Source organism: Vipera berus, assembly GCF_964194415.1.
Source record: "Vipera berus genome assembly, chromosome: 2".
In the NCBI taxonomy this organism is placed as follows: domain Eukaryota; kingdom Metazoa; phylum Chordata; class Lepidosauria; order Squamata; family Viperidae; genus Vipera; species Vipera berus.
The window spans coordinates 210,530,587-210,554,874 of NC_138203.1; the positions used below are offsets into that span (position 1 = coordinate 210,530,587).

Sequence of the window (24,288 nt, forward strand, 5' to 3'; positions counted from 1 at the left end):
CAGTCTTGACCTGGTTTGAATTAAGTCTGGAGAAAATTATTTTAAACTTCTGGTAACATTATCCTTTCTCTGCATGAAGCTGTTAAGAAGAAAAAAGCAAAAAGAGTGGTGATAAAAAAAAGAATAATATAGGTTTACTCTGAGGGATCTTTATTTTCTTACAGAAAAAGTTCTGAACACTAGTTTCTTAGATGTGCACCTGTACAGAACTTATTCAAAAACTTCTACATTTCCCCTTTCCTCGCATACTTCATGTGACTGGTCTTCTTACGTTTATTTTCAACTGTCATACCAATAACCTGTTCATTCTCTGGGGATGTTCTAATTTTTTTCTTTCCTCCATTTTAATTTGTTTTGTTTTAAAATATTTTTTACATACGTGTTTTTAAATAAGATGACATTCTTCCTTTCCTTCTAAGTCTTCTGGCTTCAGCTCTATATTTTAAAGGTTCCATTCCACGAGTACCAAGTTAGCAGGAACAAACATCCTTCCTCATGTAGGCACAGTCTTTACCCATTCTGCCTTGGGAAGAAAATGCTGCCGTAGGCTCTTGTAGGTGCTGTCAAACATTTACTGAACAGACTTGCAAGAATCATTCAGTCTATTTGTAAGCATCTGATTGGCATCAAGTTGTTAACACGATCAGACTCCTAGTTTCTTTGACTTCCTCCAACGTTTTTCTTGTGTTTCAGAACTTGCTGTATAGTATAAATGACACTGTAATCAAAGTGCAAAATAGCCAAAGTGGATAGTAAAAAAAATAGAAATAAAATGCAATGTTAAGAGTTTTACATGTAATTTGGGCAGACTTTACTTAAATATTTTTAATATGGAATTTAATTTTTTCTCTTAAGGTCTCCAGTTATGGCTGGAGGACTGTTTGCAGTTGATAGAAATTGGTTCTGGGAACTTGGAGGCTATGATGCAGGCCTAGAAATATGGGGAGGAGAGCAGTATGAAATATCATTTAAGGTGAGTTATTGGATAATATTTTATAATGGAGTATGACTTTGTTAAAAAAAACCTATGTTTATATTTATAAAATTATGGAAAAAAGAAAAATTTAAGCAATTTAAAAATATTTGTGAATTAAAAATCTTGTTAAGAATCTAATGCTTCTGTTGAATTGCCTAGTGACTCCTAATTTATAGTATCTGATTGTTAGTATATGAGAGGTCAATGTTCCTGAAACTAAATGTTTTACATAAACACCAGGCTAAATTAGTTAAGTGTATTTGGATTGTCATTGTTTTAAATGCCAACTGAGCCCTGGTTTGATATGTAAGAATACAATTTTGAGTACTCAATCCCTATGGAAAAGAAGTCTTAAATACTTTTTCCTTATTCCCAACCCAAAGTATTATTTATGTCTTAAAGGACACAGTGTACTGGGCATATTTCATTTGGGTAATTTACTTAACAAAACATGGATATGTGGTAAATATCTTAAATATTAAGTCTGTGATTTGTTCTTCTATAACTGTCTGGTTTGGTACAGTAACAAAGCAAGACAAGTACAGATATTCAATAGATAATTAGGTCTGCAGAAAAAAACTATTGCAACCAGCCTGCCATCTATTGAGGACTTGTATACTGCACGGGTGAGAAAGAGGGTTGAGAAAATATCTGCAGATCCCGCACATCCTGTACATAAATGGTTTCAACTCCTCCCCTCGGGACACCACTATAGGCATTGCATGCCAGAACAACTAGACACAGAGACGGTTCTTTTCCTCATGCCATCACTCTGCTGAACACTTAATTTCCATAGTTCTGTCTTATGTCTAAGTATATTTCCATGTAGTATGGCTATCTTACTTTTATCCTTCTCATCTGTTCTACTACCTTCTCTGTTGGTATCATTATTATGATTGCTATCCTTTGTTATTATGATTATGATTATGATTTATTTGTTTTGCATGTACACTGAGAGCACGTTTGAGAGAAATTCCTTGTATGTCTAATCACACTTGGCCAATAAAGTATTCTATTCTATTCTATTCTATTCTATTCTATTCTATTCTATTCTATTCTGTTCTATTCTGTTCTATTCTACTCTATTCTATTCCATTCCATTCCATTCCATTCTATTCTATTCTATTCTATTCCATTCCATTCCATTCCATTCCATTCCATTCCATTCTATTCTATTCTATTCCATTCCATTCCATTCCATTCTATTCTATTCTATTTTCCTTTTATATGCTCCCTTGGCTCTTCTCACAGAGAGGTAAACTATTCATCTGTGACTGGTTTATAGTTAATTGTATTGTCTGAATTTGGGGCAATGCAATTATTACATTTTATCTAACCATATTACAAACCTTGAATACACTCTGGGTGTTTATGGCAATAGAAAATAGTGTGACAGAGCCAGGTGACATAAAATACAGTATTTTGTCCATCCATGGAAAAACCAATGGATATGGACAGGAATTGTAGCACATTTGTTATTTAACTTTTTTTCTGACTGAGCATGTTATTTAAATATACTGTTCAAGATCATACTGGAGTACTTTTACTATTAATCATGGTTTTAAAGCCATCATGGAAATGAAATAATATTAATACTATTACTTCACTTTAGAGAGTTTTTTCATGCATCACTGAACCACCGACTAATAAGAGTATATTTGTAAAGGAAGGCTAAGCTCAAGCAAATGGTTAAATTCTTATCAATTAAAAAGCTTTGGAAAGTAACCAATTAAATACCAGATAAATATTTTAATAGATGAATTGGTCTGTGTGATTTGTAAGTTTACTTGTTTATAATAAATGAAATTACTATTAGCCTACTTGGTTAATTACTAAAAATTAACTATTGATTGGCAGATATCATTATACTTTGATTAAGAATATAAATATTTTACAAATATTACTTCATTTTTCTCCACAATTGAGGTCACCTCAGAAAATTATTACTATGTCTATTTTAATAAGTCCTTTTCCATTTGATCAATACAGTTTCAGCATGAATCCAGTGGGAGACCAGCAAAAGCATTGCACTGTAGATAATACAGTCTTGCTAACAAGATGTAGCTCCCTTGATAATTATAATTTCTTGTCTTCTGTTTTGTCTGAATAGTTTTTCTGAATATGAACTGCTTAGTGTTGTTAGGATTCTATCAAACTACATTCATTTGACAATTAATATGTAATAAATGAAATGTTCTTCCTATTGTTTATCTCCAAAAACAGTAATAAAGACATACTGGAGGTTTTTTATTTCCCCTTTGGTTCCATTTAGCCATTTTACTATTGTGTATAAAGAAATGGTATAACAGTGTAATTCTCCGTGGGAGAGGTACAAACAGCATTCATCATTTCTAGTTGGACCTTTTCTAAAGCAGTAGTTTCCAAGAGTGATGACAGTGCCTGGGAAAGTTCTTTGTTTCCAAACTGCTAGAGTAAGTATTCACTGCTTGATATGCAGGAAATGAAGCTACTTCATTCATTTGACTAGTTACACACAATATTTCAAAGAGTTTTATTTCATGCCAGAAATGATAATTTATGGTGGGTTATATTCACTCGTAATTAATCCCAGGTAAGGTCTTTTCTATTTCTCTTCCTTAGTGCAATAGAAAATGGCATTTAACTGAAAGAGTATACTTTCAGAAATTAAGATAAATTAATGCATTCAACCGTGGTTGATAGAAGACACTATTTTGTTGAAATCGTAACAGATTTCTTCATAAGAATTTCAAAAAAGATTCTTATTTTTTAAATTATGAAAGTCCATCATCTTGTTTTAAGGATTCATTGACATATAAAATGACACAAAAAAATCGGCCTGTGAAGAACAGAATAAATTAAGTTTGGACAACTTCCAAAATAATGTTTTCTGTATTTTAAAGACTAAATTTGCAATGTGTGTTAAGCCACATTATTCAGTTATTTATCCTAGTTAACATTTTTTTAGGGTAAATTATGTTCCTTAGTAAGTATATGTTCATTATCCTCTTCAATCTTGATTTAATCAAGATCAAAAATAGTTAGAGATAGAGAGATAGAATCAACAAATGAATTTAGTTGCGAAGTGATAATATCTGTTCATGCTACAAATCATGTACCCATACCAGGAATTACGATGAAGGGAACATCACAACATGTATATGATGTGCATATGTATTCCATTCTCCAGATAATCAGTTTCAGGCCATCAACTCCACATTTTCCTGTCCAATAACTGAGATCTAAAGTACACTTTCCATAACGATAGCTGTATGGTATAGTGGTAAATGCATTGGTTATGGCTTGGGAGACTCAATTTCAAGCCCCTATTGACCACAAAACACCGTGGCTAGACTTCAGTTGAACGTACCTGATAAAAGTTATTGTGGGAATAAAATTAGGAGAGACCCCCAACTCTGAATAAGACACCACAAAATAGTTACATTGTTGAAGAGTGGTGATTCCGAGCCCTTGATTTTACTGAGAGTAAAAAATAGATTTAGATTTACAGTATGGTTTTTAGGGGGAGGGGGTTGTCTTAATGTTTATGTCAGTATAAAGAAGGGAATGTTAGAAATTAATCCTTATCCTGCACTTAAATGCACTTCTCTGTTCTTTATTTATACAAGTTTAATCTTGCTTTTTTAAATTTTAAATAAGTGTTAAGATTTTCTGTGCATTTTCACTCAGTTCAGATGGATAGTATTTGTATTGCACTTAGAATAGACTCCTAATGTGGGGTTTATATATTTAAATATCATTCATTCCTATTGAAATATTATCATTGAAGCATGTATGAATGATATCAGGGGATCTACATAGCCATTAGGAATAATCTGATTGTGACAATGCTGTAGTCAGATGTGGATACCTAATTCATGCCTTTAAGAACCTTATTTCCTTATATATATATTGGGGAAGGGAAACTTTTACTTTAAAACACAATATTCATTATTAATATTGTAAAACAGCCAGTTTCATATAGTGGTTAAAGTGCTTGCTTAGAAACCTGGAGACTGTAGGTTCTAGTCCCTCCCTAAGCATGAGAGCCACCTGGGTCACTTTCTCTCATTTCAACGTGCCTTTTAGAGTTGTTGTTGTGGGGAAAATAGGAGGAAGGAATATTATATATGTTTACCACTTTGAGTTCCTTATAAAGTAATAAAAATGGGATAAAAATCTAATTCAAGTCTTTCCTTCAGGAAAATAATTGGCATTTTATTGTTCAAATGGATAAGAATAGAAAGAAACAAGAAAAAAATTAAATATTAAAAGGTATATCCTTATTGTAATAAGCAGAAGGAAGTTCAAATATGTGTATTTGCTTAATTGCATATTACAAAGCTGTAGTTGAATGGGAGCGTTAGACCAAATACATAATTGAAAATATGCCATCTGTATTTAAAGCCAAATTTCCATTTCTCTCTAAAAATTCAGTCACGTTCTTCAGCATCTACTGTGCTTTTGTCATAGGTCTAGTTTGCCTACAGGATGTATAATTTCAGTTCTCAATCACAATACCTTTTTGTAACTGACAGCTATTTCTACCAGTACCAAGTACTAACTTTGAACCTTTCTGCTGAAACAGTTTTTATCAAGTGAATGGCAGTTCTTATAGTTCACCTTCATCTTCAAGAAATCCACAAATCTTACATAGATCCAGTTCCACTTTCTGAAACCACATTCATTTTACACTTTAATTCTTCCAGGTCCTCAAAGAACCTTAAAGTAATCAACTACCTCAGGTATCCAATGAGCTACCCAACATCCATAATATAATTACTTGATATACGGACTTTCCATTATTGTTTCTCTCAACTTATTGCTTCATCCAAAGACTCAACTACTGTAGGTAGGTCAGGACTGTCTTCATTGGTCGGTCATCTCCATAAGTTCTATTATTGTGAGCCACCCATAGTTCTGATTCAGATGGGCGATCATACAAATCTTTTAAACTAACTAAATTTTTGGCCAAAAATGTGGGCCTTGGTCAGATTTTAAGAAGCAAAATGGTAGAGAATTTTGCCCCTTAATACCACCAAGCAACCGTAACAGAAAAGAGGCCTGAAAGGTTCACTCATACCCTTCCAAGAAGAGGTTGGGATGCATGTGCAGAACTCCTAACCTTGTTATAAAGATGCCTTCTCATTTCCAAAATTGCCTTTTCTGAACTTCTACTCTAGCTCCCTCTGTTCAAAATCTCGGGTAACTACCAGGGGAGGAGATAACAAAGCAATTTTCTATCATAAAATATCACTGGCAAACACTAAATAGAGAGTGTGCTAATGGATTATTGAATTAATGTTGCTTTTAAAAATGAAATTCCCATGCTGGATGTAAACGTTGGCAAAATTCATTTTAAGAACACAATAATCCACAACTTGCAAGGAAAATATTGAATCATTTTGTTCACATGTGTCCTCACATCTAGTGAAACAGCCTATCTTTTTAAAGTAATGTTAAGATCTTAAACTGCCCATCCATCTTCAAAGTTACATTCCTACCACTCTAAGAAATCTGTGATGAGGAAACAAAACATAATCAATCTTCTTAGAATTTGATCACTGCTGTGCTTCACAAGTGTATATCATCAGTTTCAGAAGAAGAAGAAAAAACCTCATTGCCATGAACTCATTTTTCTCTTAGACATTTCCAAAACTTCCAGTTGACATTCATGATTATTATCAGAGGTTGCCTTGCTTTTTCCAACATTATTTCCATTGTTGGTATTCCCTCAATTACTGGGGTGAAGATTATACTCTCTATAAGCATGAGGATAGATAGGTACTTGAAAGTCTGAGTCAAAAAAGGCTATCACTGCCATTATTATTTCTTATGCTACCTTTGATGTGTTCCAGTCAAAAACATAATCAAAAATGTACATTTGTGATAGGTGATGTTGGTGATAGGCAGTTCCACAGATACGCAGGCCTAAGGCAGGATGCCCCAATTCATCATTCTTTTTATTTTCTTCTTACATCTTTGTAATAAACAGTTTTTTTAATTACTGTATGATTTAATGTTTATCTTCAGCTAGTCCTCAATCTCTTTATGGATCACTTTATCATATTATAATTATCAACATGCCCATATAATCCCTGATGACACATTGTTGCTTAATGACTTTTAGATTGGATTAATAAATCACAAATGTTCCCATTTTCTAGACTTACACAATACAGTCAACCATAAACTAAACATATCTGTATGTAGTGCATTCATGTTTGTATTTATAGCTTAAACAGTTGCTAAACTGTGCAAGTGTATTGTGTAAACACATCCTTAAAGTAATTTTTGTTACAGTCAGTTGTAAGTTGTACTCAAGAATTCACCAGTCCCCTGAATCTCCCAGACTAATGACAAAGCAAAGTCATGAGAGAACTCTGGAAAATAAGAAAAGAAGACATGTTCTTTGTTTTCCTCTATTACATATGTAATAATCTTAGAATCATTATCTTGTGAAAAATAGGAAAATTAGAGCAAAGTGAACTCGAATTCATATTATTTAATGTAAACTATTAGGAAAAAAGATCTGTTAGTTTTAACATAAGGAAAACTAATGGATCAGAATCATGTTCTTTTTTGCTTCTTATTTTGCTTCTATCATGAATACTGGGCAATATATAGCAGGAGAAATAGGTTCTCTGAGTTCTATTCAATTTAGTTTTCATATAGCAAAGATCTGTCCCCAGATTTCTAAATGAGTAAAGATAGTTTCATAGATTCACCCTTGCAAAAGCTGGTTTAAATAATAATAATAATGGCTAAAAAAGAACATTATATTATGTGAGTTTTTCTAAACCACATAATAAAGTAGAACACCATTTCCCAAATGTGGCAGCTTTTAGTATTCTCCCTCTTTGGAAGTTGTCAGAGTTGGGAAAGATTGACACAGATCAACAGTTACTGTACAACTATGACTTGCAACCATATGTTGATTTATAATTTCTTGTCAAGATATACCAACTTACCATCTTTGATTCTTGTTCTTGTATACATCAGTTTACTCCCATGTATGGTTACCTCAAAAATATAGCTCTACTTGAGAATAATTAAGTAGAAAATTGTGCATTCAACTATAGTCAGTTGCACTAAAAACAAAATTAAAGCATGCCATTTTACCAGGTAGTACAACTATTATAGTAAAATTGCTAAAAATAGATTGTAGAGATACTAAGCTAGTCTATTCCGTTCATTTATATTTCCTAATCCTTCAGAGAGGAGCTGCTATTATTATATTTATCTCATGTTTTGTCAGCTTTGCATTGGAATCCAGTACCATCTTGTAATATTTATTTTTGTGTAAAAAGGAAATGATGACAGAAAATGACCAATATATTGTCTGAGGATAGCTTTCAGTGGTTCTACATACAGTATGTGTGGATATGTAAGTTTCAAGGATTAGGCCAACATAAAATTATTCACTTCAATATGAGCCAGCAGTGTGCTGCAGCTGCCAAAAAAGCCAACACAGTGCTAGGCTGCATTAACAGAGGGATAGAATCAAGATCAAGTGAAGTACTAATACCACTTTACAATGCTTTGGTAAGGCCACACCTGGAATACTGCATCCAGTTTTGGTCACCACGATGTAAAAAAGATGTCGAGACTCTAGAAAGGGTACAGAGAAGAGCAACCAAGATGATTAGGGGGCTGGAGGCTACATAGGGAACGGTTGCTGGAATTGGGTATGTGTAGTTTAATGAAGAGAAGGGTGAGGGGTGACATGATAGCAGTGTTCCAATATCTCAGGGGCTGCCACAAAGAAGAGGGAGTCAAGCTATTCTCCAAAGCACCTGAAAGCAGGACAAGAAGCAACGGATGGAAACTAGTCAAGGAGAGAAGCAACCTAGAACTAAGGAGAAACTTCCTGACAGTTAGAACAATTAACAAGTGGAACAACCTGCCTCCAGAGGTGGTGAATGCTCCAACACTGGAGGTTTTTAAGAAGAGACTGGACAGCCATTTGCCTGAAATGGTATAAGGTTTCCTGCCTGAGCAGGGGGTTGGACTAAATGACCTCCAAGGTCCCTTCCAACTTTATATTATTATTATTATTATTATTATTATTATTATTATTATTATTATTATTATTATTATTATTATTATTATTATTATTATTATTATTATTGTTATTTAAAAATTTAGTGATAATATTCCATGCATCACTAAAGCTATTAAAAATGTATTCAAACATGTATTATTAGCAAGGCAAAATCAGCAGATTTTTGCATCTCATGATCGAAAGAGCTACTTATACATAGAGGGGAAATGAATACTACTTCTTGGAAGGAAATGGTACTATAAATTCAATATTATTTCTGCCTTTCTGACAAAACTATTTGTCCAAGAAACTTGCATTCTTAATTAAACATACCACATTTTAAACATTTACTGTATTTCACTAGCCGTTATATGAATCCAACATGGTTTTGGGAAATCCAGATTGCCATTTTGTTTCTTTTAAAAGATCAGAAATAACAGACGGATTACGAGGCATAAACAACTTTGTGAGACAAAGTATTAATTTTGAATGCTTCAGTAAGAAGCATGCTGTTTCATGGAAAGGTAAAATCAAAGGGGACTTATAGCAAGAACTACTGCTTGACTGATCCTTGCTCATTTTCTTCTTCAGTAATGCTTAATTCAGCCTTTTGAACCCCCCTTTCTACAGTAATGTAACATGATACTCATTTCCACAAAGATTTTGATAATAAAATGAATCAAAGCAGCAATAAAAATGAATAGGAAGCCTGCTTTTGAAATTATATTTATATGTGCTACATCAACAGTAGAAACCATTTTTAGAAAACATGGAGTTTAGCTAGTTAAGAGTGAAGTAAAGAGACTTGTGATATTTTAGTATGAACTTACAAATAATTTGCCCGGTTTATAGGTTAATGGCAGATAGGTGTTTAAGTGTGGGCTTGTTATGCAAACTAAGTTGCTATTTAATCTGGCTGAGGCTCTTCCCCTTGTCTCCCAAGATCTTTCCCACATACTATTACAATCTGGAAGAGGAGGTGCTGTCTGATTCTGACCTCTAGGGAATGCCATCTGGAAGATTCCTGAGAACCGCCTTCTCTGGGTCTGCATTCTTTCTGTGAAGAACATTCCCCTATACACTAAACTATATATATATTAGCATTCATTCTCCAGAACGGACCAGAAACCACAGCTTCTCAAACCCCAAAAGGACTTTGAAACAGTCAACTTACAGAAAGCCAGAAGAGTTGGGGCTAGTCTAGGGGAATGTTCTAATATACGTATATTAGAACTGTTCCTCATTGTTAGGTATTACTGGTGTTGTTGTGGATTGCTTTGATCCTTTTACTATTTGTAGCTCCATAAGATGATCATAGTTAAAATTGGAGAGGCATATAAGCCTAGTAAATAAGATATAAACCCCAAGATGCAATTTATTACCCTGACTTTTTTGGTGGGAAGTTATCAGTTAACACTCTTGACCACAGCTAAAGGCCATTTTTATTTTTCAAGAAAAGACATATGCTTATGGGCATAAGTTATACTTTTATATACCAGATTCCCTAACAAGCTGGTATCTTCTTGCTCCAATACTATTGTTCAGAACTGAATTGTGGATCTATGTAAGATTTATTTCTGAAATGTATATTCCCAAATCTTGGGGTTTTCCTGTTAATGATAGTTTCTTTGTTGAAACTGTATGCTCTGATTATGAATTTGGAACATCAAGTGGGGCATTAATTAAAGTTGTTGACCTAGAAATAAAATACCGTATATACTTGAGTATAAGCCGAATTTTTCAGCCCACTTTTTGGGCTGAAAAATTCCACTTCGGCTTATACTCCAGTCAACAAAAAAAACTTACCGAGGACTTGTGCGCGGCCGAGGCTTTGGTGCTTCCGGGATCGCGCGCACCTCTCCCAAGCCACCGCCGTCCGAGACCTGCCGAAGTTTGGGGAGGTTTGGGGAGGTGCGCGCGCACCTCCCCAAACCTCGGCAGGTCTCCGTTCCTCCGCGCCCTGCCTGCCTGCTTCTTTCCGCAGCGGAAAGAAGCAGGCAGGCAGGGCGCGGAGGAACGGAGACCTGCCAACGTTTGGGGAGGTTTGGGCGCCTCCCCAAACCTCCCCAAACGTCGGCAGGTCTCCGTTCCTCCTGCCAACGTTTGGGGAGGTTTGGGCGCCTCCCCAAACCTCCCCAAACGTCGGCAGGTCTCCGTTCCTCCTGCCAACGTTTGGGGAGGTTTGGGCGCATCCCCAAACCTCCCCAGGTCTCCGTTCCTCCGCGCAGACCTGCCGACGTTTGGGGAGGTTTGGGCGCCTCCCCAAACCTCCCCAGGTCTCCGTTCCTCCTGCCGAAGTTTGGGGAGGTTTGGGCGCCTCCCCAAACCTCCCCAGGTCTCAGTTCCTCCGCGCAGACCTGCCGACGTTTGGGGAGGTTTGGGCGCCTCCCCAAACCTCCCCAGGTCTCCGTTCCTCCTGCCGAAGTTTGGGGAGGTTTGGGCGCCTCCCCAAACCTCCCCAGGTCTCGGTTCCTCCGCGCAGACCTGCCGACGTTTGGGGAGGTTTGGGCGCCTCCCCAAACCTCCCCAAACCTCCCCAGGTCTCCGTTCCTCCTGCCGAAGTTTGGGGAGGTTTGGGCGCCTCCCCAAACCTCCCCAGGTCTCCGTTCCTCCGCGCAGACCTGCCAACGTTTGGGGAGGTTTGGCCGCCTCCCCAAACCTCGGCAGGTCTCCGTTCCTCCTGCCGAAGTTTGGGGAGGTTTGGGCGCCTCCCCAAACCTCCCCAGGTCTCCGTTCCTCCGCGCAGACCTGCCGACGTTTGGGGAGGTTTGGGCGCCTCCCCAAACCTCCCCAAACCTCCCCAGGTCTCCGTTCCTCCTGCCGAAGTTTGGGGAGGTTTGGGCGCCTCCCCAAACCTCCCCAGGTCTCCGTTCCTCCGCGCAGACCTGCCGACGTTTGGGGAGGTTTGGCCGCCTCCCCAAGTCTCCGTTCCTCCTGCTGAAGTTTGGGGAGGTTTGGGCGCCTCCCCAAACCTCCCCAGGTCTCCGTTCCTCCGCGCAGACCTGCCGACGTTTGGGGAGGTTTGGGCGCCTCCCCAAACCTCCCCAAACCTCCCCAGGTCTCCGTTCCTCCTGCCGAAGTTTGGGGAGGTTTGGGCACCTCCCCAAACCTCCCCAGGTCTCCGTTCCTCCGCACAGACCTGCCGACGTTTGGGGAGGTTTGGGCGCCTCCCCAAACCTCCCCAGGTCTCCGTTCCTCCTGCCGAAGTTTGGGGAGGTTTGGGCGCCTCCCCAAACCTCCCCAGGTCTCCGTTCCTCCGCGCAGACCTGCCGACGTTTGGGGAGGTTTGGCCGCCTCCCCAAGTCTCCGTTCCTCCTGCTGAAGTTTGGGGAGGTTTGGGCGCCTCCCCAAACCTCCCCAGGTCTCCGTTCCTCCGCGCAGACCTGCCGACGTTTGGGGAGGTTTGGGCGCCTCCCCAAACATCCCCAGGTCTCCGTTCCTCCTGCCGAAGTTTGGGGAGGTTTGGGCGCCTCCCCAAACCTCCCCAGGTCTCCGTTCCTCCGCACAGACCTGCCGACGTTTGGGGAGGTTTGGGCGCCTCCCCAAACCTCCCCAGGTCTCCGTTCCTCCTGCCGAAGTTTGGGGAGGTTTGGGCGCCTCCCCAAACCTCCCCAGGTCTCCGTTCCTCCTGCCGAAGTTTGGGGAGGTTTGGGCGCCTCCCCAAACCTCCCCAGGTCTCCGTTCCTCCGCGCAGACCTGCCGACGTTTGGGGAGGTTTGGGCGCCTCCCCAAACCTCCCCAGGTCTCCGTTCCTCCTGCCGAAGTTTGGGGAGGTTTGGGCGCCTCCCCAAACCTCCCCAGGTCTCCGTTCCTCCGCGCAGACCTGCCGACGTTTGGGGAGGTTTGGGCGCCTCCCCAAACCTCCCCAAACCTCCCCAGGTCTCCGTTCCTCCTGCCGAAGTTTGGGGAGGTTTGGGCGCCTCCCCAAACCTCCCCAGGTCTCCGTTCCTCCGCGCAGACCTGCCAACGTTTGGGGAGGTTTGGCCGCCTCCCCAAGTCTCCGTTCCTCCTGCCGAAGTTTGGGGAGGTTTGGGCGCCTCCCCAAACCTCCCCAGGTCTCCGTTCCTCCGCGCAGACCTGCCGACGTTTGGGGAGGTTTGGGCGCCTCCCCAAACCTCCCCAGGTCTCCGTTCCTCCTGCCGAAGTTTGGGGAGGTTTGGGCGCCTCCCCAAACCTCCCCAGGTCTCCGTTCCTCCGCGCAGACCTGCCGACGTTTGGGGAGGTTTGGGCGCCTCCCCAAACCTCGGCAGGTCTCCGTTCCTCCTGCCGAAGTTTGGGGAGGTTTGGGCGCCTCCCCAAGTCTCCGTTCCTCCTGCTGAAGTTTGGGGAGGTTTGGGCGCCTCCCCAAACCTCCCCAGGTCTCCGTTCCTCCGCGCAGACCTGCCGACGTTTGGGGAGGTTTGGGCGCCTCCCCAAACCTCCCCAAACCTCCCCAGGTCTCCGTTCCTCCTGCCGAAGTTTGGGGAGGTTTGGGCACCTCCCCAAACCTCCCCAGGTCTCCGTTCCTCCGCACAGACCTGCCGACGTTTGGGGAGGTTTGGGCGCCTCCCCAAACCTCCCCAGGTCTCCGTTCCTCCTGCCGAAGTTTGGGGAGGTTTGGGCGCCTCCCCAAACCTCCCCAGGTCTCCGTTCCTCCGCGCAGACCTGCCGACGTTTGGGGAGGTTTGGCCGCCTCCCCAAGTCTCCGTTCCTCCTGCTGAAGTTTGGGGAGGTTTGGGCGCCTCCCCAAACCTCCCCAGGTCTCCGTTCCTCCGCGCAGACCTGCCGACGTTTGGGGAGGTTTGGGCGCCTCCCCAAACATCCCCAGGTCTCCGTTCCTCCTGCCGAAGTTTGGGGAGGTTTGGGCGCCTCCCCAAACCTCCCCAGGTCTCCGTTCCTCCGCACAGACCTGCCGACGTTTGGGGAGGTTTGGGCGCCTCCCCAAACCTCCCCAGGTCTCCGTTCCTCCTGCCGAAGTTTGGGGAGGTTTGGGCGCCTCCCCAAACCTCCCCAGGTCTCCGTTCCTCCTGCCGAAGTTTGGGGAGGTTTGGGCGCCTCCCCAAACCTCCCCAGGTCTCCGTTCCTCCGCGCAGACCTGCCGACGTTTGGGGAGGTTTGGGCGCCTCCCCAAACCTCCCCAGGTCTCCGTTCCTCCTGCCGAAGTTTGGGGAGGTTTGGGCGCCTCCCCAAACCTCCCCAGGTCTCCGTTCCTCCGCGCAGACCTGCCGACGTTTGGGGAGGTTTGGGCGCCTCCCCAAACCTCCCCAAACCTCCCCAGGTCTCCGTTCCTCCTGCCGAAGTTTGGGGAGGTTTGGGCGCCTCCCCAAACCTCCCCAGGTCTCCGTTCCTCCGCGCAGACCTGCCAACGTTTGGGGAGGTTTGGCCGCCTCCCCAAGTCTCCGTTCCTCCTGCCGAAGTTTGGGGAGGTTTGGGCGCCTCCCCAAACCTCCCCAGGTCTCCGTTCCTCCGCGCAGACCTGCCGACGTTTGGGGAGGTTTGGGCGCCTCCCCAAACCTCCCCAGGTCTCCGTTCCTCCTGCCGAAGTTTGGGGAGGTTTGGGCGCCTCCCCAAACCTCCCCAGGTCTCCGTTCCTCCGCGCAGACCTGCCGACGTTTGGGGAGGTTTGGGCGCCTCCCCAAACCTCGGCAGGTCTCCGTTCCTCCTGCCGAAGTTTGGGGAGGTTTGGGCGCCTCCCCAAACCTCCCCAGGTCTCCGTTCCTCCGCGCAGACCTGCCGACGTTTGGGGAGGTTTGGGCGCCTCCCCAAACCTCCCCAAACCTCCCCAGGTCTCCGTTCCTCCTGCCGAAGTTTGGGGAGGTTTGGGCGCCTCCCCAAACCTCCCCAGGTCTCCATTCCTCCGCGCAGACCTGCCGACGTTTGGGGAGGTTTGGCCGCCTCCCCAAGTCTCCGTTCCTCCTGCTGAAGTTTGGGGAGGTTTGGGCACCTCCCCAAACCTCCCCAGGTCTCCGTTCCTCCGCGCAGACCTGCCGACGTTTGGGGAGGTTTGGCCGCCTCCCCAAGTCTCCGTTCCTCCTGCTGAAGTTTGGGGAGGTTTGGGCGCCTCCCCAAACCTCCCCAGGTCTCCGTTCCTCCGCGCAGACCTGCCGACGTTTGGGGAGGTTTGGGCGCCTCCCCAAACCTCCCCAGGTCTCCGTTCCTCCTGCCGAAGTTTGGGGAGGTTTGGGCGCCTCCCCAAACCTCCCCAGGTCTCCGTTCCTCCGCGCAGACCTGCCGACGTTTGGGGAGGTTTGGCCGCCTCCCCAAGTCTCCGTTCCTCCTGCTGAAGTTTGGGGAGGTTTGGGCGCCTCCCCAAACCTCCCCAGGTCTCCGTTCCTCCGCGCAGACCTGCCGACGTTTGGGGAGGTTTGGGCGCCTCCCCAAACCTCCCCAGGTCTCCGTTCCTCCTGCCGAAGTTTGGGGAGGTTTGGGCGCCTCCCCAAACCTCCCCAGGTCTCCGTTCCTCCGCGCAGACCTGCCGACGTTTGGGGAGGTTTGGGCGCCTCCCCAAACCTCCCCAAACGTCGCGCAGACCTGCCGACGTTTGGGGACGCGCCCAAACCTCCCCAAACGTCGGCAGGTCTGCGCGGAGGAACGGAGACCTGGGGAGGTTTGGGGAGGCGCCCAAACCTCCCCAAACTTCGGCAGGAGGAACGGAGACCTGCCGAGGTTTGGGGAGGCGCCCAAACCTCCCCAAACGTCGGCAGGTCTGCGCGGAGGAACGGAGACCTGGGGAGGTTTGGGGAGGCGCCCAAACCTCCCCAAACTTCGGCAGGAGGAACGGAGACCTGGGGAGGTTTGGGGAGGCGCCCAAACCTCCCCAAACGTCGGCAGGTCTGCGCGGAGGAACGGAGACCTGGGGAGGTTTGGGGAGGCGCCCAAACCTCCCCAAACGTCGGCAGGAGGAACGGAGACCTGCCGACGTTTGGGGAGGTTTGGGGAGGCGCCCAAACCTCCCCAAACGTCGGCAGGTCTGCGCGGAGGAACGGAGACCTGCCGACGTTTGGGGAGGTTTGGGGAGGTCCGCGCGCACCTCCCCAAACCTCCCCAAACGTCGGCAGGTCTCCGGACGGCGGCGGCTTGGGAGAGGTGCGCGCGATCCTGGAAGCACCGAAGCCTCGGCCGCGCGCAAGTCCTCAGTAAGCTACGGGCGGTCACTTGCTTCGCGTCTCCTGAGGGAAGGGGGGGCGACTGGAACGGGCGTGTTTCCTCGCCTGCTGGGCGCCGCGATTTGCCCGGGCAACGCACGGGCCCCGAATGGCAGCGTGGAGTGAGGAAGCGGACAGCCAGGGCTTCCCCGAGAGCCGCGGCCACACAGGGTATTCCTGTGTATTCAGGCTTGCAAAATGGCGGATCGAGCCTCTGCTGGCGGCAGAGGCTTGCAGAGCGCGGATCCAGCCTCCGAGGCTTGCAGAACGGCGGATCGGCTTATACTCGAGTCAACAACTTTTCCCAGTTTTTGGGGGTGAAATTGGGGGTCTCGGCTTATACTCGAGTCGGCTTATACTCAAGTATATACGGTAATGAAAATTATTGGAATTATAATTCCAATCTGATCGTATGAGAATCATCTTAAGCATTTTAAAATTACATTCTCAAACTGAAAATACAAATTGTAGACACAACATAAAGATAAAATCAAGTCAGATTTTATTTTAATCATTTCTAGCATTTTTCCAGGTTTTAAAATGGTCCAAGAAGAATATGTTTCTGAAATGCAGTGGTCCACATTTCATAGATCCTATGAAATATTGGATAAATTATAAAATGTCAGATTTTCAAAAAGAAAAGTTCACCTTAATATTAAATAAAATGAACATAATATCAAACTATGTAGGATAAGATTTTCAATGGAAACAATAACTGGTTATAGCAGAATGAAGAAACATGCAGTCAAGCAGCATTTTGCAAACTTGTTTAAAAATTCTTGTACGTTTATCTGTTCACAATGTTTATCTATCTTAAAGACTATACTAGTTGCATTCAAGAATTACTTAAAATTTAAATAGGAGTATTGTCATCTTCCAAAACCACTATTATATTTTTATTGCTATTAATATTAAAATATTATTTTAATTCATAAAATGGCTTGAGAGACAGCTCACTATTGAATTTCTTTTGCAAAATGAAAGCTCACAAAATGAAGTGTTCAGCATTTCAGTGTCAGCCATCTAACAAAACTTTCACTGGATAATTAGAAAATTTGCCATATTCTTAAGCAGACAACCTTTAAAATCATTTTGTAGTTTATTAGTTTATAAATAAATGCATATTTATATTCTATAATAACACACTTAAACTGTTTTAAAGTGCGTTATTAATCAAAGTATTTAAATATAATTTAAGCATATTGAAAGGAATATACTAAACAAAAGCTCTATTTCAATTAGACCAATGCTTCCCAAATGAAGCTAAATTACCCAAAACTGGGTTAAAGTATTTTCTCTTTGGGTAACGACACAAAAACCTATTACCCAATCACATAAAAAGGTAAAGGTAAAGGTTCCCCCGCACATGCGTGCTAGTCGTTTCCGACTCTAGGGGCCGGTGCTCATCTCCATTTCAAAGCCGAAGAGCCAGCGCTTGTCCAAGGACGTCTCCGTGGTCATGTGGCCGGCATGACTGGATGCCAAAGGCACACGGAACGCTGTTACCTTCCCACCGTAGTGGTCCCTATTTTTCTACTTGCATTTTTACATGCTTTCGAATTGCTAGGTTGGCAGAAGCTGGGACGAGTAACAGGCGCTCACTCTGTTACGCGGCACTCGGGATTCGACCCGCCAAACTGCCGACCTTCTGATCGACAAGCTCAGCGTCTTAACCCACTGAGCCACCGCGTCCCTATACCCAATCACATAGGGGTATTAAAATTGACTTAAAAGTGTTTTACCTACATTGAATATAAAAAACTTTCTGATAAGGAGTTTTGAGTAATGAAGGAAAACATTTTGTAACCACCGACTGACAGAAGTTACATCGATTCAAGTATGAAAAAATGTTCATATTGAGAGTTGACAAAGATTCAGGAATAATAAATTTCTTGATCAAATGTCGATATTACTGGGATGATAACTGCAAGTACTAGTCAAGCTAATTGAAGCTCAGTTTTAAATTTAGAATTAAATTTGTCAGTACACTATTTGTTCATTTTATAGGCCACTCAATTTGCAATCACTCTGGGTGGCTTACATTCTTTTTAAAAAGCATAAAGCACGCGCACACACACACACACACACACACACACACATACACACTATCATTAATAGCGCTGAAAACACAAAACCAAAGAAAGTCCATCTAGCTTTCGCTCTACTCTTGGGAGAATAACCAGGTAATAACTTTCTAGCAACCTTTGGGCCTTAGTAAAGCCAAATTTGGAAATAATTATCTAATAGGAGTTAAATAAGCTCTTAATCACTAAGCAATTAACTGTTAATTAAAAGTACAAGTAGTCCTCACTTAATAACCCCAGAAACTCTGTTGTTAAGTAAACCACTGTGTGACTGCTCTGCTTAGTAACTGTTCTGGCAATTCCAGTTGCTATCATTGAATGAATCCCACATGGTTATTAGGTGAAGACTCACCTGGATTCAAGCCATTGTTGGAAGAAGATAAGGACTGCCTTCACTTCAAATCCCCCCATCTACCATCTCTGCTCTTTTGGACACCCACCTGTCTCTATGCCAGGTGCCCCTGATGCCTTGATGCCATTGCTATGCCTGCTGTACCATTCACTACTACTGTCCCAAGGCCTTCTGTCATACTGGTATATAGCCAGGGCCTCCTTTCCCAGTGCTGGCTGGCTCTTCCTTTTGCATGCCAGCCAGGTCCTCCTTAAGCAAAATTGAGACTCTGACCAAAATGCAAAAGTAGGACTTGGTCAGTTGTGGTACACAAGCAGCACGCACACAGTCATAGCCTTTGCCTACTGATTTATGGGACATTTCCACAGCACCTGTCCTGCTTGAGGCCAAGAAGGTGAGCCCAGTGGAGGGGAGGCAGGCATTGAAGATGACACAAAATCAGCTGAGGGTAAGACGGTCATAATGCAAGCAGGTCCAAATTTTGTTAATGTGAGTACAGAGAAGGTACAATGTTTGGACCTCAAGCAAAAGTCATAAGTCTCTTCTTTTAGTGCTGTTTTAGCATCAAATGCTCATTAAACTATAGTTCATTTGCGGCATAGCAAGATATTGCAATTATTCTCACTAATTGTAGGTCTGCAGCAGCATGGTTGATATGCTCTCCTCATATTTGAAAATATATCTAAGTGTCAGTAGGAGAATGGAAATCTCCTTATTGTCCTTATAACAATTAGACATTTCATGCAAACTCTGAGAATTACAAAACATCTATTAGTAGGTTGAATTAACCTGTATATAAAAGATCAGTATTCTTTGAGACAAACTGACGTACGACATAAGGCAAATTGTGCATTAGAAACCTCATTTTCCAATTAGTTTAGGGGTATGTGTTACAGTCTAATATCTTTATAATACACTGTTGGCTCAAATAATTTTAGATACAGTACATACTACTCTGAAATGGGTACAGAACAATATATGAGGTCTAAGTGTATTTTGCTGAAATTGCAATATTATTTCTGCTTTCAAAAGCTTTGATTCACATCATAGTCAAAAAAATGAATTGTACATATTCTTTTTCTTATTTCACAGGTCTGGATGTGTGGAGGTCGCATGGAAGATATCCCTTGTTCTCGAGTTGGCCACATTTATAGAAAATATGTCCCTTATAAGGTTCCAACAGGAGTCAGCTTAGCTAGGGTAAGAAGCTATCTTGCTGTGCTATTCTTACATCTTCACAATGGAGTATTTTTTTTAAAAAAATCACTCACTTGAACTATGGTAAAAATAGTTATCTGTTACCACGGGAGGCCTGTTCTTGTGTCTTTTATTTTAGAAATTCATGTCCCTGTAAGCAGAAGATAGGTAAGTTAAGGAAAACGCATTAGTAAGAGGTCTGAAGATCTAAAGTTACCATTAAACACGTGCAATATTCATATCATTATTACGTTTTCATATGCACAACTAAAATGAAGAACTTACCAGTTTTTAGCATATTCAAAAATATGCTCCAATGAAAAATTTAGTCGCTACCTAACTATAAATTATAGGGACGCGGTGGCTCAGTGGGTTAGGACGCTGAGCTTGTCGATCGGAAGGTCGGCAGTTTGGCGGGTCAAATCCCGAGTGCCGCGTAACAGAGTGAGCGCCTGTAACTCGTCCCAGCTTCTGCCAACCTAGCAGTTCGAAAGCACGTAAAAAATGCAAGTAGAAAAATAGGGACCACTGCGGTGGGAAGGTAACAGCGTTCCGTGCGCCTTTGGCGTCTAGTCATGCTGGCCACATGACCACGGAGACGTCCTCGGACAAGCGCTGGCTCTTCGGCTTTGAAACGGAGATGAGCACCGGCCCCTAGAGTCGGAAACGACTAGCACGCATGTGCGGGGGAACCTTTACCTTTACCTTTTTAACTATAAATTCAAGATTTTCCCTGAGTCTTCGGAGAAGGGCGGGATATAAATGGAATTAAAAAAAAATATTCATTTTAAAAGATATTTTACTTCTTATTCAAAATTAACATATCTTAAAATGTGGTCAGAGGCTCCCTCTTGTGGGAAAAGAAGTAATGGGAAAATTCCTTTAATTTATTCAAAATTTACTATACTTTCTCTTACTTGACTCCCTATATTACAAGCCTAGCTTTAAAACTATTTTATCTATCGAAGAATTAAGTATTAAACTTTAATCAACTTTTAGTAGATTTACTCAGTATTATAATTTCATTATGAAATAGTGTATCTTGAATTCTACAAAATGAAGTTGCCTTTGAGTCAAGCTGGCAATATATACATCAGCCAAATACTGTGGTGAGATTAGTGTCTATCTAAAATACATTATTTTACCTTTTTAACCTTTTAACATATTCAGTCTATGTGCCAATGGAAAATAAATATTAAGTCAAGAAGAGTTGCTTATCACCAGTTGTCCTTATCCTATCCACTAGTCTTTGCCATTTTTTTGTTAATTTTTCTTTTCCTTCATATTTATCAATATTTTTTTATTTATAATACTGGAATCTTGTAGAACTTGAAACGAGTGGCTGAAGTGTGGATGGACGAATATGCAGAATACATTTATCAAAGAAGACCTGAATATCGACATCTGTCAGCAGGGGATGTGGCTGCACAGAAAGAACTTCGTATTAAACTGAACTGCAAAAGTTTCAAGTGGTTTATGAATGAAGTTGCTTGGGACTTGGGAAAGTTCTACCCACCTGTGGAACCTCCAGCAGCTGCCTGGGGAGAGGTTAGTTTATTCAAGTCACTCAGCCCATTTACCTACACTTTAGCATGTGGTTGCAGATACTATAATAATCACAGAATTTCTGGTCTCTCTTATTCCAGTTCCCAAGGCTGGTCAGCGTGCTTTTAACACGTATTTTTAATTTCAGTGTTACAGAATTACTTACAGGAATTGAACAATGTATATACATCAACAGGAATTTGCTATATTAGTTTCTATGATGGTTGGATAGTAGAACACCCACAGAATGGTATTACAGGGTTCCTCTTCTCTCTCTTTAAATTATGCAAGGAGGAGGAACTGAAGAGAGAAAGATTTTTGAGGTTTAGTTAGGAGTGAATTGACAGAAGGTAACCTCAATTGTAATCTTAAAAGTAAGCTATTCAGAACGTATATGTCATCCTCAAGAAGAACTGTTTGGGTAGGGCTTTACAGCACTCTCTAAGCAGTTTATAGAATCAGCATATTGCCCCCAACAATCTGGGTCCTCATTTTACCGACTTTGGAAGCATGGAAGGCTGAATCAACCTTGAGCCAGTCAGGATTGAACCCCTGGCAGTGAGCAGAGTCAGCCTGCAAATACTGCATTCTAACCACTGCGCCACCACAGCTCAAAGATAAATGATTCAGTGGTATTTCTGATTATGTCAGTTTAATAAATTTAGTTCAGTTGTAAATTTATTCTCTCCTGTTTCTTGCTGTTTTTAAGGTAATATAAAAACTGGACTTAAAACTGGACTTAAAAACTGCAGCATACATAATTTTGTATGCATTTTAAACTTAAGAATTGCATCTCAAAATTTATCCAGTGAAGCTATTGCTTATTAAATGGCCCTCATCACTGATTTTATCTCACAGATCCGTAATGTAGGGACCGGTCTTTGTGTAGATACAAAGCATGGGGCTTTAGGTTCACCACTAAGAGCTGAAACCTGTGTGAAAGGTAAAGGAGAAGCTGCATGGAGCAATGTGCAAGTAAGTGCATTTTTTAAGATGAACTTAATATATGTTTCTATTTATGCCCAATCCACCTTGCAGGGTTGTTGTGGGGAAAATTGGAGGAAGAAGTATTAAGTATGTTTGCATCTTAAGTTTCTTATAAAGTAATAAAAGCAGAATTTTAAAAAAAACCAAATCAAATATAATACTAAGAGACAAATACAGTGTTATGTTCACATAGTATGCATATAATATACACATAATATACATAGAGCAGTTGGAAGAGGATAAAAAATACTTTAACTTGGGGAAAATATGTCATCACATTGTGGCAATATTACTATTTAGACAGTGCTTCCTCAATCATCTTCTAAAACTAAGATTTGTTGATGATATTTTTATTATACAGAGTTATGGACAATATCAAAACTCCCATCAGATGTCTGTCATTTTTGCCCCACTTTCACTTCAAGTCTTGATCAGATCATACAGTAAATACCACCTAGACACCAATAAAGCACACTTGTGTTGCCTTCATTGTAGCATTTACCATTATCTTTTACCAGTACCATTATAAATCAGCAGTACCATTTACAGTTGGTTTACATTGAAGAAATTGGCAAATCTTTGCAAAAATGTAGATGAATACAATTCATAAATCTTTCAAAAATCACTGAGTAAACTTTTCACCAGTGAAGGCTTTACAGAATATTCGTTCGTGGATCTCGATGTAACTGTTCTTGAAAAACGAATTACACTGATTGATTCTGTCACAAAATGTAACATCATTTATCACAGACCAATGGATGCTAATAGGCCAATGAGTTTAAGATTGTTTTGTGTTGTTACATACTCCAAAGCACTTTTTAAATACTGAATCAAAATGCTGCATATCATTAAAACAATGTAAAATAATTGCTCTTAATGATAAGCTTAATTATATGACTCTTCTTAGTACTGGCAGTAATACCACTACTGACATAGACTATCTTAGTTGTCATGACCCAATCCCCAAGACTGTCTATAACTGTCAAGAGGTAGAAGACATTAATATATCAACTAGATTAGGTTCTATTTTTGATGGCCTAAGGCAGGAGTGTCAAACTGCCAGCCCACGGGCCGGATGCATCATGGCGAAACCGCGCCCACCCCAGCTCCTGCAATGGGGAAAAAGTTACGATACATTGCGACACTTCATGGGACATGGCGAGTTTGACACCCCTGAGTTAAGGTATCTAAAGCATCAATTCTTGCATAATTCCTCTACAGCATGCATGTCAAACTGCCAGCCCACAGGCCGAATGGGTCACAACAAAACCACGCTCACCCCATTGCCGGCAATGGGGAAAAAGTCATGATACGTTGCACGATGTCATGTGACATTGCAAGTTTGACATGCCTATTCTATATGATATGTAGAGACAATATTTGCAAGACTCATAACAGTACACAGAATCTTAATAGGTTCATATTTGAGAATGCAATGGCAGCCTTTTATTCTGATACATCTAATTTCTTGTCCAACAATAAATGATTAAAAATTAAAGTAACTATCTGAAGAAAAATGTGATTTTTTTTCTCATTTATTTCTGATAGCATATGTTTATTAAACAGGTATTCACATTCAGCTGGCGAGAGGATATCCGTCCAGGAGACCCTCAGCACGCAAAGAAATATTGTTTTGATGCTATTTCCCACAACAGCCCAGTCACCCTTTATGACTGTCATGGAATGAAAGGAAATCAGCTATGGAAATATCGGAAAGTGAGTACATGTAGTTGCATCAATGGTGTGATCATCTTGTAACCTTTTGAATGATACCTTAATTTTTGCTTAGATGATAGAAAAAGAAACTCAAAAGGAGCTATCAATATGTTGTTCAGAAGAAGAGATTCAAGAAAGAGCAAACACAATCATAATTTCAAAAATTTAACAATATGTTTCTGTTGCAAAACATCATTCCAAATAAAGTCTGTTGGATAATATATTGACTTCTGATATTAAAAAAGTTATTTATGCAAAACTTGTTTAGGAAGCTTATTTAAATA

The 24,288-nt window shown here is 41.9% G+C and overlaps 1 protein-coding gene across 2 annotated transcripts in view; it reads left to right on the forward strand.

Annotated features, from left to right (window-relative positions):
- GALNT10 (polypeptide N-acetylgalactosaminyltransferase 10) overlaps positions 1 to 24,288 on the forward strand; it is a 75,243-nt gene that overhangs the window by 45,953 nt on the left and 5,002 nt on the right. For both annotated transcript variants that reach the window (XM_081320993.1, XM_081320994.1), the window contains 5 exons: positions 856 to 973; positions 19,652 to 19,759; positions 21,083 to 21,304; positions 22,160 to 22,276; positions 23,855 to 24,004. In XM_081320993.1, the coding sequence (XP_081177119.1) occupies positions 856 to 973; positions 19,652 to 19,759; positions 21,083 to 21,304; positions 22,160 to 22,276; positions 23,855 to 24,004 (715 nt within the window). The remainder of the gene's footprint in view (positions 1 to 855; positions 974 to 19,651; positions 19,760 to 21,082; positions 21,305 to 22,159; positions 22,277 to 23,854; positions 24,005 to 24,288) is intronic.